Raw genomic sequence first — 14,005 nt, 5'->3', positions numbered from 1 at the left:
AGAAACAAGTTTAGAAATTAAGAGTTTCTTGGCTTTCAATTATGGATTTACTCAAGCATCACATAATACAAACTAACAAACATTGAATTTCATTGGTTTTAATGTGTGATACAATATGATCTAATGAAAAAGTAAATAATGTTTTCAGCAATTATAGATACTGCACATGCAATTATGAAATGCTTAAAAGGCCTTGGCCACCTACTCAGTTAAAAGAATATATTAATGTAATACTTAAAACCACTGAAAACTTCTATATCATTCAAAGTTTAAAAAACAAAAAAATCAAAACCAAACCAGGCTTTTGCTTACTGTGCATTTTACTGGTCAGGGTAATGCAGGAATAGATTTTCTGTAACTGTGGGTACTGAATTTCTTTAGTATAAGAAGGATGGTTCACATTTCCTGCCTGGGAAATTTTTTAACAAAACCTGTACTGCTTCAAAGTAGGTGGAAAAAAAAAAAGTCACACTTCTCAACCACACACACTTCTCAGTTTGTGTGAGGGCTAAAAGTCTCCAAGGCATGAGCTAGAAAGTACTGACTAAAGCAACACAGTTTCTATACAACTGCCAGGAAGCTGCTGCTGCTCCTCCAACACACCTGATCAAATTTCTTCTCTTAAATAAAAGGTCACTGAAGAAGTAGATAGAATGAAACCTTACAGCATAAAAATAATTAAATTAAATAGGGTGCTGGGTGTTTTGTTTTTCACTATGTATATCATGGTCTGTATCTTTTCACTATGAATATCATGGTCTGTATATCACACTTTCTGTAATATTCTGCTTACGTTTTCAAAGGAACTTTTATTTCTATAACTTTTCTGCTCTAGGATGTACAACAGTATCTTGGTAGATCAAGTATTAATAGCAGTTCTAATCATGGGTTTTGCATTTTTTATGCATAGCTTTAAATCCATTTTTTACAGAACAGTATTTTTAAATAGTTAATCTTGATACATCAGAAAAATTCTAAAAATGCTTGCTTCATGTTAATGCTTCAAGTAGTAAAAGGTGCATCACATCTCTTACTCTGGAACACTAACCCCATAAAGGAACAGCCTAAAAATATAATTTCAAATGGTTGTTAAAAAGAACTGTTAATGTCAAATAAACATATTTTCTGGTTTGGCCAGGCAGCCCAGGTGAACAGGGTTATACCATGTGCTCATAATACCAGATGAGAGAAATACAAATGCACATCTATCAAAACAGCTTGAAACATATTTTTTTATCAAGAATCTCTAAGTTGCCTTTCAACACTATTTTCTCTGTCAACAATTCAAGCAAGCATGACCTGGGTTACTACTGTTACCAACATAATTTGTCCCTGTTTTAATATACAACATCCCCACTGAATAAAAAAAGCAAAACATGAAACAAAAAGCAAAGAAACAATCCTTATTAATTTAATTAAAGTGCAAACTATTGAAGACAAATTTTCAAATGAAGGGTTGAACACTACCAACCACTTTTGAGACAATGTACTGACACTGTGTTTGGATAAAATTCACTCTGTCCATTAATGTGAAAAAAATAAATTAAATTAATTACTGCTACATTTTCCTACTAAAAATCATCTGCAGCTTGTGCCTATGGAAACAACATCCAATTTAATAACTACTCCAAGTTTTACAGCACATTTACTGGAAACTTTTTATTCTGAATTTCTCAGCCTAGTATTCTGTAAAGGACACACTAAATCTTTTTCCTACATTTCTTTCTAACACACAGTGACTACTAGCCCACTGGCAAACATCCTGACAGTTTCTTCTTCAGATCATTTAACAGAGTGGCCATTTGCTAGCTATGGTGTCAGTGAGGATGCTCTGCTTGAAGAAGTTATGAGTCAGGAAAGTTGCTGTGACATTATGTGGGATTGTTTAGGTTCTGTGATAAGAAAATAAATGGAATTCCAACACCTACAAAACCCTTTGCCTCTGTGCATAAGGCTGAAAAAATCCACACAGAAGATACTGGGTCATGTGTTGGACAGAGCCAGGTAGCCAAGCAATAGGCCTGGGCAGATCTTCCTAACAGAGTTCATCAGCCTCGGGTTTGGTTCAGGCTGGGTGAGATCTCCTTCAACCAGGATCATGTTGAGTTTGCATTTACCCAGCACAAACCATAGCAGAGAGGCCATCACACTAGGAGTGCTAATGCAATATTTCTGTACAGATGGCTTCCTCATCAAAGAACCTGAAGTTTCCCTTTCTTAAGCCAGCATGAGGGCACAGAGAAGAAACAAAATCCTCACTCTATTTGTCATAGGGTCCCTCTGTTCTATCATGCTTGGATAGACTAAGCTTTCTTCTATAGGAGTTTGCCTTAAGGTTTGTATCTGCATTCTTATTTAGATCTTGCTGGCTTGCCCCAAAAAATCAAAATACAAAAAGAAAAAAAAAAAAAAAAGAAAAAAACCCACCAAAACTATGCAAATATCAAAACACTACTAGAGTAAACTCCAAGCAACCAGCATTTTATTAATTGGTGGAGAAAGAGGAGAAATGAGACACTTCGCAGCTAAACACTAGACACTCAGCTCCTAAACCTCTCTCCATTAGCCAGGACATTGGGTGAAAAAGACTTGAGGGGCCACTCATTTCTGCCCCCTCCCATGTGACAGGAATAAAAAGAGGTTGACCTGTTCACAGCTTTAATGGGTGTTTTTTCAGATGGGGTTCCTCAGAGCACCATGATTAAAGTGGACTTAAAAGCTGTGTAGTGAAGGTGTGAAGCAAACACATGGCAGTTCAGGAAATACAGAGTCTGATAAACACAGTTGTCTGTCACTGTTCATATTTTGCACACCCTTCATGGTTATTATCTTCACAACAAGATTTCAGAGCACCATAACCAATCCATGTATATTCAGGTTTGTGACATTTTCCCAGGCAGCTGAACTTTTAAGAAGTCTTGCAGTGGAGTTTTCTTCAGACCCTGGAGCAGTCAGTTCCATTTGCAGGGGAAGCCAATTCCTGCACTGGTGCCACAACCCAATCTCATGCATCACCCACTGTCTCTCACAGCATTAGTAATGATTTGGGATGATTAATTAAAAATATCACTAAGAAGCCATTGAAATTAACCATTACTACTAATTTTTCTTTAAAGGAGTTTACAAAGAATTCACAGGGATGAAGTACTTGGGTGAATTCAGTATAGCTGGTTCCTCTTAACCACTGTAACATTCAGTACACATCTACTTAATCTTTATGAAATAAGTGTGAAGACTGTACCACTGAACATATGAAGGATGCCAGAAGCTGCCTGTAGTTACAAGACAGCAGCCTGGATCCTCCACTGGTGCAAATTGGTGAACATAGTTTTAAAGGTTTCCTTGCAGGCATTTCTTAAGATTAAGGAGCTGGGGAAGGTATTTGCTTGATGGAAATGAATCCCCACAATTTCAGTCAGAAGACAGAAAAAGCAATTTACCTGAAGAAGGTGACAAAGAACTGCACCAGATCCATGATAGTGTTGTGCTGTGAGAAGGCAATCTGCAAATAAAACAGAAGTAAATTACAACATTTTCAGAGTCAACAGCTCTTTTTAGGCTGGGGCTTTATGGATTCACAGATGATTAGTTTCAAGTGGAATTTCAGTCAAGTGTGCACACACCTGTGTTTAGCATAAAGTGAAATGAGCAGCTAACTCCCATGTCCTTGCCTATCTCAGAATGGAATTTACTCTTTTTATTGTAGGAAAGCTGAGAGAAATATCCGTGTGAAACTTGCCTGATGTAAACAATGAAAACCACATGCAAAATATTAATAAATCATATTGATAGAAATGGTCTTTTTATAGTCAATTGTTTTAACAATCAGCATTTTATTATTCCATTTTATTCACAACATTGAAGCTAGTTTGTAGAATTGAGAAAAAATCATCTTGTGCTTAAAATCAATGCATTGAAAATATCTCAGCTGCATAATATTAACATCAATGCATATGTTATTTTTTTTTAAACTCCGCTAAATCTGCTGAATAACAAAACAAACTGTTCCAAAGCAAATTATTTTAAAGACAAAGTAACAAATATTCTTTTAGGCCACATTTTTACAGGATGTAGTTAAACTTTTTACTGTCATTTTTCATGAAGATTTAATAATTATCCCTAAAACAGCATACACACACAGCTGCACATTCACACTTGCATGCAATAAAGCCTATAATTATTATTATAATTCCTTTTTGCTATTGGTAAGGACTATATTTAATATTTAAGTTATATCTACTGATATCCTTAAGCTCCTGTCTTCTGCAGTGTTTCCTAGTGTATAATCATCAGCCTGAAGATGCACAGAATCTGCCACTTTGAATTGCACAAATTGTTTAACTATATTCCCAGCCTGTTTCAATAATTGTTTTTAGAGAACTTTGTGCATTTCCAATCTGATCTTGAAGAGCAATTATACTAAATTACTGATTCCCTTTAACAGTTGATTTGTAAACTTTTGAAATTATAATTCATGTTACTCAAGAACTTAAGTTTTTTATTAAGAGAAAAAAAATAAGGTAGTTTTTTGCATTAAAATGGCCTCAATGGGGCTTTTTTAGCTAACCACAACTGTAGGTCAGATTGTTTAAAGTCCAAGGAAAGAGCAGCATTTATAATGCATCATTCCAGGAACCAGCACAGGGGCACCATCATGAAAACACATCTCTTATGAGAGAAAAAGGTACATGAAAAAAAAAAAAAAGCTGATGGATGATAGATGAGGTGATTGCTCCAGCAAGCATTACTGCTATGTCTACATTTTTTCCATGTCACATTCAAGCCTTTGAAAAATATATTTGGGTTTGGTTTGGTTTTGTTTTCTTTTTTTTAATCAACAACAATACAGATAAAAAAACCCTAAGAAAGCACTTAAGAACTTGACATCAAGTGACCTAATTGGAAGAAAAGTCATTGCAGCTGCTGACACATCCTTTATAGCAAGCTAAGGATTCCAAAGTCAGATACCCAGCAGAATATGTGAGAGAACACAGCATAAGAAGATGGGTCACATTCAACATTTCACCAGAGAGGATTTCTTCATTTTTGATGTTTTGGATACATCCATGATGTAGGAAATAAACTTTACACTGAATCTTGATGGGTGGCACAGGTCTGTTGAAATAGGAACAGTTTTTGAACATGGGGATTTTTTCATCATTCAGAAGCTAAGGTCTGCAGTAACAGATTTTCTTTTTTTCCCCTCTGCTGTAGATACTTCAAATGCTCACTTGAGATATTGCATGGACCAATAACAGTCCCACAGAACAACATCAAGATCTGTTCCTCAAGAATAATGCAGTCTTGGAAGTCTAACTTAGGGATATCTTTCATATGAAATAGTAAGTCTGCCCTTAGACTGTTGTGCTTTGGTTTGCAAAATATAGGTGGTCTCTGCAATTCTACCAAAACCATCTAGCAAAAAAGGAAAAAAAGGCACAAGAGGAGTGCACTAAATCAAAATTCCACATTTGCAGTGAATGAACCTAATCCAAGAAATGGCTCATACATTCAAATAATGTACACAAACTCTAACTTTAGCCTATGCTCCATTTCATGACATTATCCACTCTCATAAGTTTCTGTCTGCTCAGGCTCTCAGACAATGAACAAATACTGTAAAGAAAATTCTTTCATCTCCCACTGTCAATAAATTAAGAATGAACAAAAAAGGAGAAACTAAAGTGAGGACATGGTAAAACTTTGGTAGATGGTCTATTATTAGACCTGGAAAGAAAATACAATAAGGTCAGACATAACCCAAAATAAACTGCCTGGACTGTGCTAACTGTGCATACTTAAAACCTTCAAAATTATTACTTCCTTTAGTATCATTAAAACTGTAATTGAATTTCTCCTTGGATAAAACTATTGCACACTCCCACACTGGTACTATATACGTTCTGAAGCAAAAGACAGGGACATGAAGATTAACTCATGCTCTTGCCTGTCCTCTCATACACTTTCTTGAGGAATAATTTTTAACTGAGACAACTTTAGGCAACCAGTTTAAAAGAGCTGAGAAAAATATTGGTGCAAATGGGCATTTTTATCAGTAAAATAGGAAAGATCAAATACTGCAATGTCTTGGAAATAGGATGTTGGAAAACTCGGATACATAATAGAATTCTATGTATATATATATATATATTTTTTTTTATGGAACATTGCAAAAAAAGGACAAACTTACCAGCAATAAATCCAAATTATTTCTGTCAAATCAGAGAATCATTAAACACTTTCATATGCAAAAGTGCCAAACATATATTCTATATATTGGCATTCCCAGAATTTGAAAAAGATATTTTAAACAAAATTTCTTTACATTTTGCCATGTGGAACATGTCCAACCTAGTCAAATGTGTGAATCTAGTCAATAGTCAGCTAGTTTATAATAATCAGCAGAGATATGAAGGCATTTCATAGGTGAGTGACTCTGAAACAGATGTGGGACTCATATAACATGGAATAAATTACCCTATGGAGCTGCCATTTTTCTCTACTAACATCACAGGGAGTGTATGAACTATAGATCTAATGTCAAACTTAGAATATAAATAATGTTAGTTGAGATAAATTTCTCCCATAGCTTCTAAGTACTGATTGGGTATTTATGCAAAATAATATAATGCTAAAATAAGAATATTTCTTCTCGCTGAGATTGAATGATCAGAGAAGCAATACTGAGCAGCTACATGCCTGCTGGCTGAATCCTACAGCTTTCTGCTGTGTTGATGCCAGTAAAGAATTTATTCTAATGTCAACAAGCAGTCCTCCCAGATGATGGTGATAGGAAACTTCCATAGTGATAACATAAATAGAAAATGAAAGATAACTTGAAGAAAACCAATCTTGGAATCACAGCCTTCACATCAAGGTTTGATAAGCAGCTTCCACAGATTGTCTCTGTGTCAGGATGGCATAGACTAGATTATCCAAATACCAACCTTTTTCTCTCTCAAATAATGTAGTAATTATAGGATATTATTTCCATTATTCAGAGTCATGAGAGGCTGAAATACAACCTAGGTTTGTATTCCCATGAGCTGAATGACATCCTTTGGGAAGGCTTTTACAGTTGAATGTTTTCCTACCTTGCACTTTGCCTTTTAAGTTCAATAGGCAGACACTACTATTTGAGTTCTTTATTTATTTTTTCTGTTTGTGTACACACAACCAAACGATACCACTGTAAGAAACCTTTAGTTAACGACCTCTAAGATGTGAAGGAGAAAATCTAACTTACAGTTTAGTTCAATATGCAAATTATCTTCATAATGATTAATACAGATATTACTAAGAAATTGAATGAGTATCAAAGTCAATGAGAGAACCAAAACAAAAAGGCACACTTCTGTGATACCCTTCCTGAACTGGGAAAACAAAAATTAGAGTGTTCAGGAAAACAAAAATTCGAGTCTTATTTCACATGCAGCCTCACTAGAGCTGAGTAGAAGGGGTAATCTTCTCTACACAAACTAAAATGAGGGCATAGTATTGGCCAATGTTCAGGTAGACTTTAGATCATTTCACCCTGGTTAGGGCTCTGCACTTGTCAAACTTCCAGAGCTTTCTCTTGGCCCTCCCCCCACATTTTCTAAGGCTGTCCTGACTCAAAGCTTTACTGTTTGCCAAATCAAACCCTCTCTCTCTAAACATCAAGTCACCTTGGTCTTCTGATAGACAAACCACATTTAACATTAGAGAATTTTCAAAGTAATATAGATTCTTGATCCTTTTCAGATCCTTGCAGTCTCTCGGGTTTTGTTTGGGTTGTTTTGCTTTTGATATTTCTGTAGAAGTTGGTAATGATAGCAGCTGCACTGAAGATAAAGCAGTGACAACCCCATGCTCTTTTTCAACCCTCTTAAAAAACATTCCATGGGCCTCTGACCTACAGTGCTATCCTTACAATTCACATTCAAATAAGTGTCTGTTTGAGCCCCGTTCTGATACACTCCTATTCAAAAAGCAATCTCCATTCTGACAGTGCAATTTAGATTTTTTTTTCCTGTCAAATCTAAATTAGCTCAAGCACAGGCTGGCGATATTGGATCTACAGGGTGAGAGAAACTACCTGGGTGCTGCACAGTTATACTTTCATTCTCATCTAGTTCAGCATGATCAATGGGGTTGCAAACCATCAGGAATCCTCCCACATAATAGAAAATCCTTTTCAAACAACTGGCAGCTACTATGGCTCTAGAATACTAGGAGTCAAAAACATAAATTATGTTTATCCAAAAACTAAACATGGAAAAACTCCAACTTTATACATTGTTTATGATTCTACACAGATCAGTTGCCCACACAGATTAATTTCACTCCTCCAAGTGCTGCACATGTCTGATGAAAAAAGGGTTCAGTGAAAGTATTACATTAAAAAAACAGTAACGACTCTCATTTAACACAGGAAAACTAAAGTGTCATCTGTTCTCAAAAGAGAGGCTAAAAGATACCTGCTCAAATGCAGAAGCCCCATACGATGTTTTCATCAATGTCAAAATGGAATTAGTGGTGAAAGTTTCAATCTGCTGGTGCTGGCACAGTGCTGTCATGTTGCTCTGTTGAAGTGTGGTGAAGTTGATGAAGCAATCTGGATTTCTTCCAGGGTTCTTATATCCAGGGGAATGCCTAGCTGCTACCACTAAACAGTGATTTTAAAAGTCACATTTCTGCAATTATTGGCACCACGGGATGACTATTTGAAATATAGATTTTGTGGAATTCACATTGATTTATAAAACTAAAATTTCTTGGATAACGAAGTCAGAATAACAGAGTTAATACTACTGCATCAGGGTATATTTAACTTTATAAAGTTGTTTGATGAATCTGAGAACATACCACTGAGGTGAAAGGGGCATTTCACAGTAGCTCTCATAAAGCACGTGGCTCAGAACTCTTTCACACATAGGAGAGTTAAACCAAAAAAAACCCAAACAAACAAGAAAAAAAAAAAACCACCCCAAAAACCTCTGAAATTAAAAAAGTACAATGTTCCAGTACAAACCAGTCAGTACTGCTCTCTAGTGAGCCTCTAACAGAGGGCTGCAGGCACAGCAGTCAGTCACAAAGCTGCATCTTCTGAAGCTGGCAAAAACTTTCTGTCAGGGCTGCTAAAACCAATACCTGTAATACCCACAGGATCACAGAGTGCTTTAGGTTGGAAGAGACCTCCAAGATCATCCAGTCCAACCTGTGACCAACACCATAAGCTAACTACTAAACCATGTCCTTAAGGACCAGGTCCAAATGCCCTTTAAATGCCTCCAGGGATGGTGACTCCACCCCTGTCCTGGGCCATTCCAGTGCCTGAGAACCCTCTCAGTGAAAAAATGTTTCCTACCCCCCACACTTGACATTCCAGCCTGAAACCATCACTGCCCCTTGACTCTGGGAGATCCTGCAACACCATGCACAGCTACTACTGCCCAGCACTTGTGGAGACAGAATTGTACAAGGAGAAGGAGCTGTTGTGCTCTGAGTTTGCACAATCCCCTGAAGCTGGCACTGAAGTGAACTGTCTACATTTTTTGCATGGAAATGCTCACAGACTGGGCAGAAGCAACCTGTGAGAAGTGAATCCGAATGAAAGGGGAAGCACAACTCTGTGAAACACAAAATGCCTCCTCAAAGGGCACACTTAATCTGGCACCCCCATGTCTGTTCTGCATCTCTGCTATAAATATGATTATTTTAATTCCCTCACTTGCTCCCTGCAGCCTACATGAGGAAATGAACAGTTTGAGGATAAGACTGCAGGTACCTTTGCTAAATCTGTAGACCCCACTCTTCTGATCTCAGCAAGAGGCACTGGATGCTTTGGAAGGATACACAAGTGCCAAAATGTTATATTTATTTCAACTTACACACAGTTAATAACCCTGCACTTGGCTCCACTAAAATGTGTACTGTTCAAATGAGTTCAATTTACAAAGCTATACAGACCACTTAGCATGCTTAACCTTTTATTATTTATCAATATGCAATTTGTTTACTGTTGTGAACTATTAACTGAAAAAAAAAAAAATTCAAAAGTAATCAGATTGAATTAGAAAACAAGAGAAGCTTCTCAGGAGCAGGGAGCTCCCCTAAGAGTGGTCACAGAGAAACTGATTCTGGCTTCTCAACTTTAGAGACAGTAGACTGGAGTTCTGAGGCAACATTGATCAGTACAGAAATCTAAACAGTCCTATTATACCACACCAAACATACTCAGAAAGTATCTCAGATTCAAGTTAAAATTCCTGAAGGAATTTGTAGGGGATACATGTTGAACTATTTTCCATTTTTAAAGTGGTCAACAGCAGTCTTGTTTCTAAAAATGTCACCTTTAAACCTAAAACCAAATACAATTTTAATTTGTGACGAGTGAATAAGTCACTATTCCACCAAAAATTGGAGCCTGATTTTGTATTAATAGAAAAACCTCAGCAGATCCACATGCAAGGAGATGGGTAATCTGGCAAGTACAAACCTAACAACCTGGAAAACACTGCACTGCTCAAATTACCAGTGTTTAGGTTTCAGTCCTTCAAACACAGAATACAAATTCATAATTACTGATTACAGAGATGAGAAAATAATCATTTTTGACAGGTGTTTCATGTGAAATGAGGAATAAATTATTTCACAACTGACTGATTATTTTTTTGCTATTTCAAATGTAATTCAATTTTCTTTAAATATGGATTAGAAATGGGATTACTCAAAACAAGTCAAATAAATATTAGTATTGCAGTGTCTGGATTGTTTTTTATTTCTTGAAAAGACTGATTTTTTAACACAACTGGTTTTATACACAGTATTCACTGTGGATTTAGTATTACACAGAAAATACACCTCCAAAAAAAGCAGAATTCTTGTATTCTGAAGTTTAGGAACCTTAAAAAAGTGTCCCGTTTTCTTTCCTGCATGGAAGATATTTTTTACCTTTTCTTAAAGAAAACAATAATAATTAAAAAATCTATACTGAATTCTCTGAATGACTCCTGAACTTTTTATATTATGACTATAGCATTATGTGTATGTGTAGAAATACATATGACAGGGAGAATGTGCCTCTAAAAAGAATAAAATTTCTTTCAAAACCTGCAGAGTTTTCATGTTCTTAAATATACATTAGAGCTGGTTTTGTTAGATAATCTACTAGTTAACCCACTGGTTGGTCTCCAGCCAAATGAAAATTATAATACAATTTTTATAGGGCTCCAAAAGCTGAATTTTTTTGTTAAATTTATATAATGTTCATTCTAGAAACCGATTCCTTGGTTAGAAAAGGCAAAACATGCACTGAATTTTGCATAAAGATCATGCCATTCAAAGTAATGTCTGTAAAACTCATTGCTAAGATGCCAACAAAAGGGCAAAGCATTTTCTTAAACATGAAGAGAGTAATTTCCCAAAGTTTATTGTTATAAATGTAGAGCATGCTATAAAGCTGTTGGAACTGTGGAATAAAAATTTTGTATTTGCAATAGCACTTTTCTTGATTACAGTGGATTAGCATATTTATGAGGTTACTCAGCTTCAGGTTTAAATCCACAAATCAAAGGTTTATATCAGCACGGGTAATGGATTACACAGAAGTCTATGGCCTACGATATCCCAAAGGTATCTGTCTTTCATAAGATTTATGTATATAATACCACTTTGTAAAAACTACATTTTCTTCTGCATGGTGCTTGGTGATTCCCCTCTCTAATGTGTAAAACAACCAAAAGGCAGCATTCTCATTCAGCAGAGAAATTCACTGATTTATTTTCTTGTTACCCTCTTCACCTATTGATAAAGCCAGAAAAGACAGAGGCTTTAATTCCTTTATGTAAATAGCACTACTACAACTATAGAAGCCATTCTTAGCATACAAGATGCAATTAAACTTTGGAAAAAAGGAAGGAATCTGTATTCCAGCAGCTGTTCAGAGAATACCTGAATTTTGTTCATCCTATGAACAGCACTATCATAGAATAAACTTAGAATTAAAAACCAGTAGTCTCACTTCTTTCTCCAGAGTTGAAGGTTGACTGCATTACTATTAGTGGTAAATACCTAAAAGTTGGCTCTCAGAACACAGTGCTAAGGCAAAATATTGAAATGTTTAGTCCTGCCTCTCATGAGAGACACTAATTAGCCACAAGAGAAGTCCAGAAGGCAGAATGCAGAACGGCTTTTTCAAGACTGTGAAACTTTGTTATCATTGGTGTGAAATTATGATAAATGAAGATCCAGAAAATTCATTAAACTGTACAGAGGACAAGTCCATCAGCTTCATTCTAATTTCAGTTTGTTCCTGAACCACATTAATAGCAAGAGAAACTGAGGTACGCAAAGGTGCCTACGAGAGCCACTTGGATGTGTGTGTGAGAGTGAAGAGGGCACTTAGGAACCCACACAATTTAGAATAAACAACCCAAAAAGATATGAGGAGAAAAAATATAAATAAATAAATATCATAATCATGAAAAGCTTTGTGTATTTTACGTGTTTTCCACTGAAGGAAGTGTGAGGTTCTGCATGTAAGAGAGGATGTCTGCTTTACTATTCAAGGACAAAACTCTTCTAACAGATCTGTGGCTGAAAGAACAACAGATCACACTAACAGGAAAAATTTGCTTCAAATAAAGTAAAAGTGGTGACCTAAAAAACCCTCAGCATACTAAGAAGGAAAATACAACGTGTAAGGAAGAAAATGAGTTTAATGATCTAACTTGAAGAGGTGATCAAAATCCAGAAAGTGACAACTGAGACTTTTAGAAGATAAAATGAAAATTAAATGATGAGGATTAACAGAACAAATTGCGATCCAATTTTGTTATGTTAATTTTACTCTCTTTAATTTAATTTTTATCCCTCTTTTGAAACTCCTATTGCAAACTGTAATAAATTTGAAAAAAAGCAGAGATTACTGACAGCTCAGATTTTACTCAATACCATAACACATGCTGTAGAGTCAGGGTGCTAAAATTTCTATCAATGACTGATATGTGGCCAGATGCATGAAAACATCTTTAAAATATGGAAAGAAATGGGTAATGCTAGTAAGCAGGAACTTTTGATGTCAAATTATGTATGACATGTAAATACATTACATATTGATGTAATTAGGTGGGGAAAAGGAGTGGGTTTCAGGCAGATCCAGAATGCTGGAGAACAAGGAGAAGAGCAGGAGCAATTTCCAAGACAGTTTTCAAGAAACCAGGCTAGTTGTGCTAAGGTTTGGCAGTGACACGTGATACTACACTGCTATGTTCTGCCAACAGTCATTTCCATGAAAAAACAGTATTTCTAATGAAAGCTCTACAACTGAAATACAGAAATGACAGGGTGATATATAAGGCACATCACTTATGTGATCTTGAAGGCTACCTGCAAATGTCAGAATGAAGCTGTTCCCACCTCATGGACAAACAGCAAGGCACTCCATTCAGTCCCTTTAATTCATAATTAGTTGTTTAGAGGAAAAAAAGTATTCAAAGTTTTCAGCACCGAGAATACTTTTTAGCCTCATTTTTTAAAAAACTGTATTTTCAAGTATATTTTCCAGAAGCTCTAACTGTTTAATTAGGCATGTGCAAATGAACAGTTACCATTAAGGTGTTGAACAGCTTTATCAAAATAGAAATCCAAAGAAAATAAATATTCTTCTTCTGCTAAGGCACTTCATGCTTTCAGAGAGCATCGGAAAATACTTTTCAAGAGCCCTACATAATTGTATATGCTGGCCTGAACTCTGCTGAGACTTAGGAAGTGCCTTTTTCTTTCTCCTGTTGAATACTTCAGACCAACTTAAGGCAGAAATGTTAAGGTCTGCTTTTGAGGGCACTTGGCCAGCTATTGAATTTCTTTCATTTCCATAGGAGCAGAGCAGCTCAGCCTGCAGAGCTGAACTTGATCCCAAAATAATGAATAACATCTTCTGACCAAAACAAGTACTGGAATAAGGATAAAGATCCTGCATGAAAAAAACATTCAGAGTGTTAATGAATTCAGTCTCTGTTAC

At 35.9% G+C, this 14,005-nt stretch overlaps 1 protein-coding gene across 3 annotated transcripts in view; it reads right to left on the bottom strand.

Annotated features, from left to right (window-relative positions):
- ATRNL1 (attractin like 1) overlaps window positions 1-14,005 on the bottom strand; it is a 462,013-nt gene that overhangs the window by 230,680 nt on the left and 217,328 nt on the right. For all 3 annotated transcript variants that reach the window (XM_071749487.1, XM_071749488.1, XM_071749489.1), the window contains exon 25: window positions 3,441-3,502. In XM_071749487.1, the coding sequence (XP_071605588.1) occupies window positions 3,441-3,502 (62 nt within the window). The remainder of the gene's footprint in view (window positions 1-3,440; window positions 3,503-14,005) is intronic.

Source organism: Heliangelus exortis, chromosome 7 (genome assembly GCF_036169615.1).
Source record: "Heliangelus exortis chromosome 7, bHelExo1.hap1, whole genome shotgun sequence".
NCBI classification, from domain to species: Eukaryota; Metazoa; Chordata; class Aves; order Apodiformes; family Trochilidae; genus Heliangelus; species Heliangelus exortis.
The sequence above is the reverse complement of the archived record's forward strand: the minus strand, read 5'-3'. Positions and strand labels throughout refer to the sequence as shown.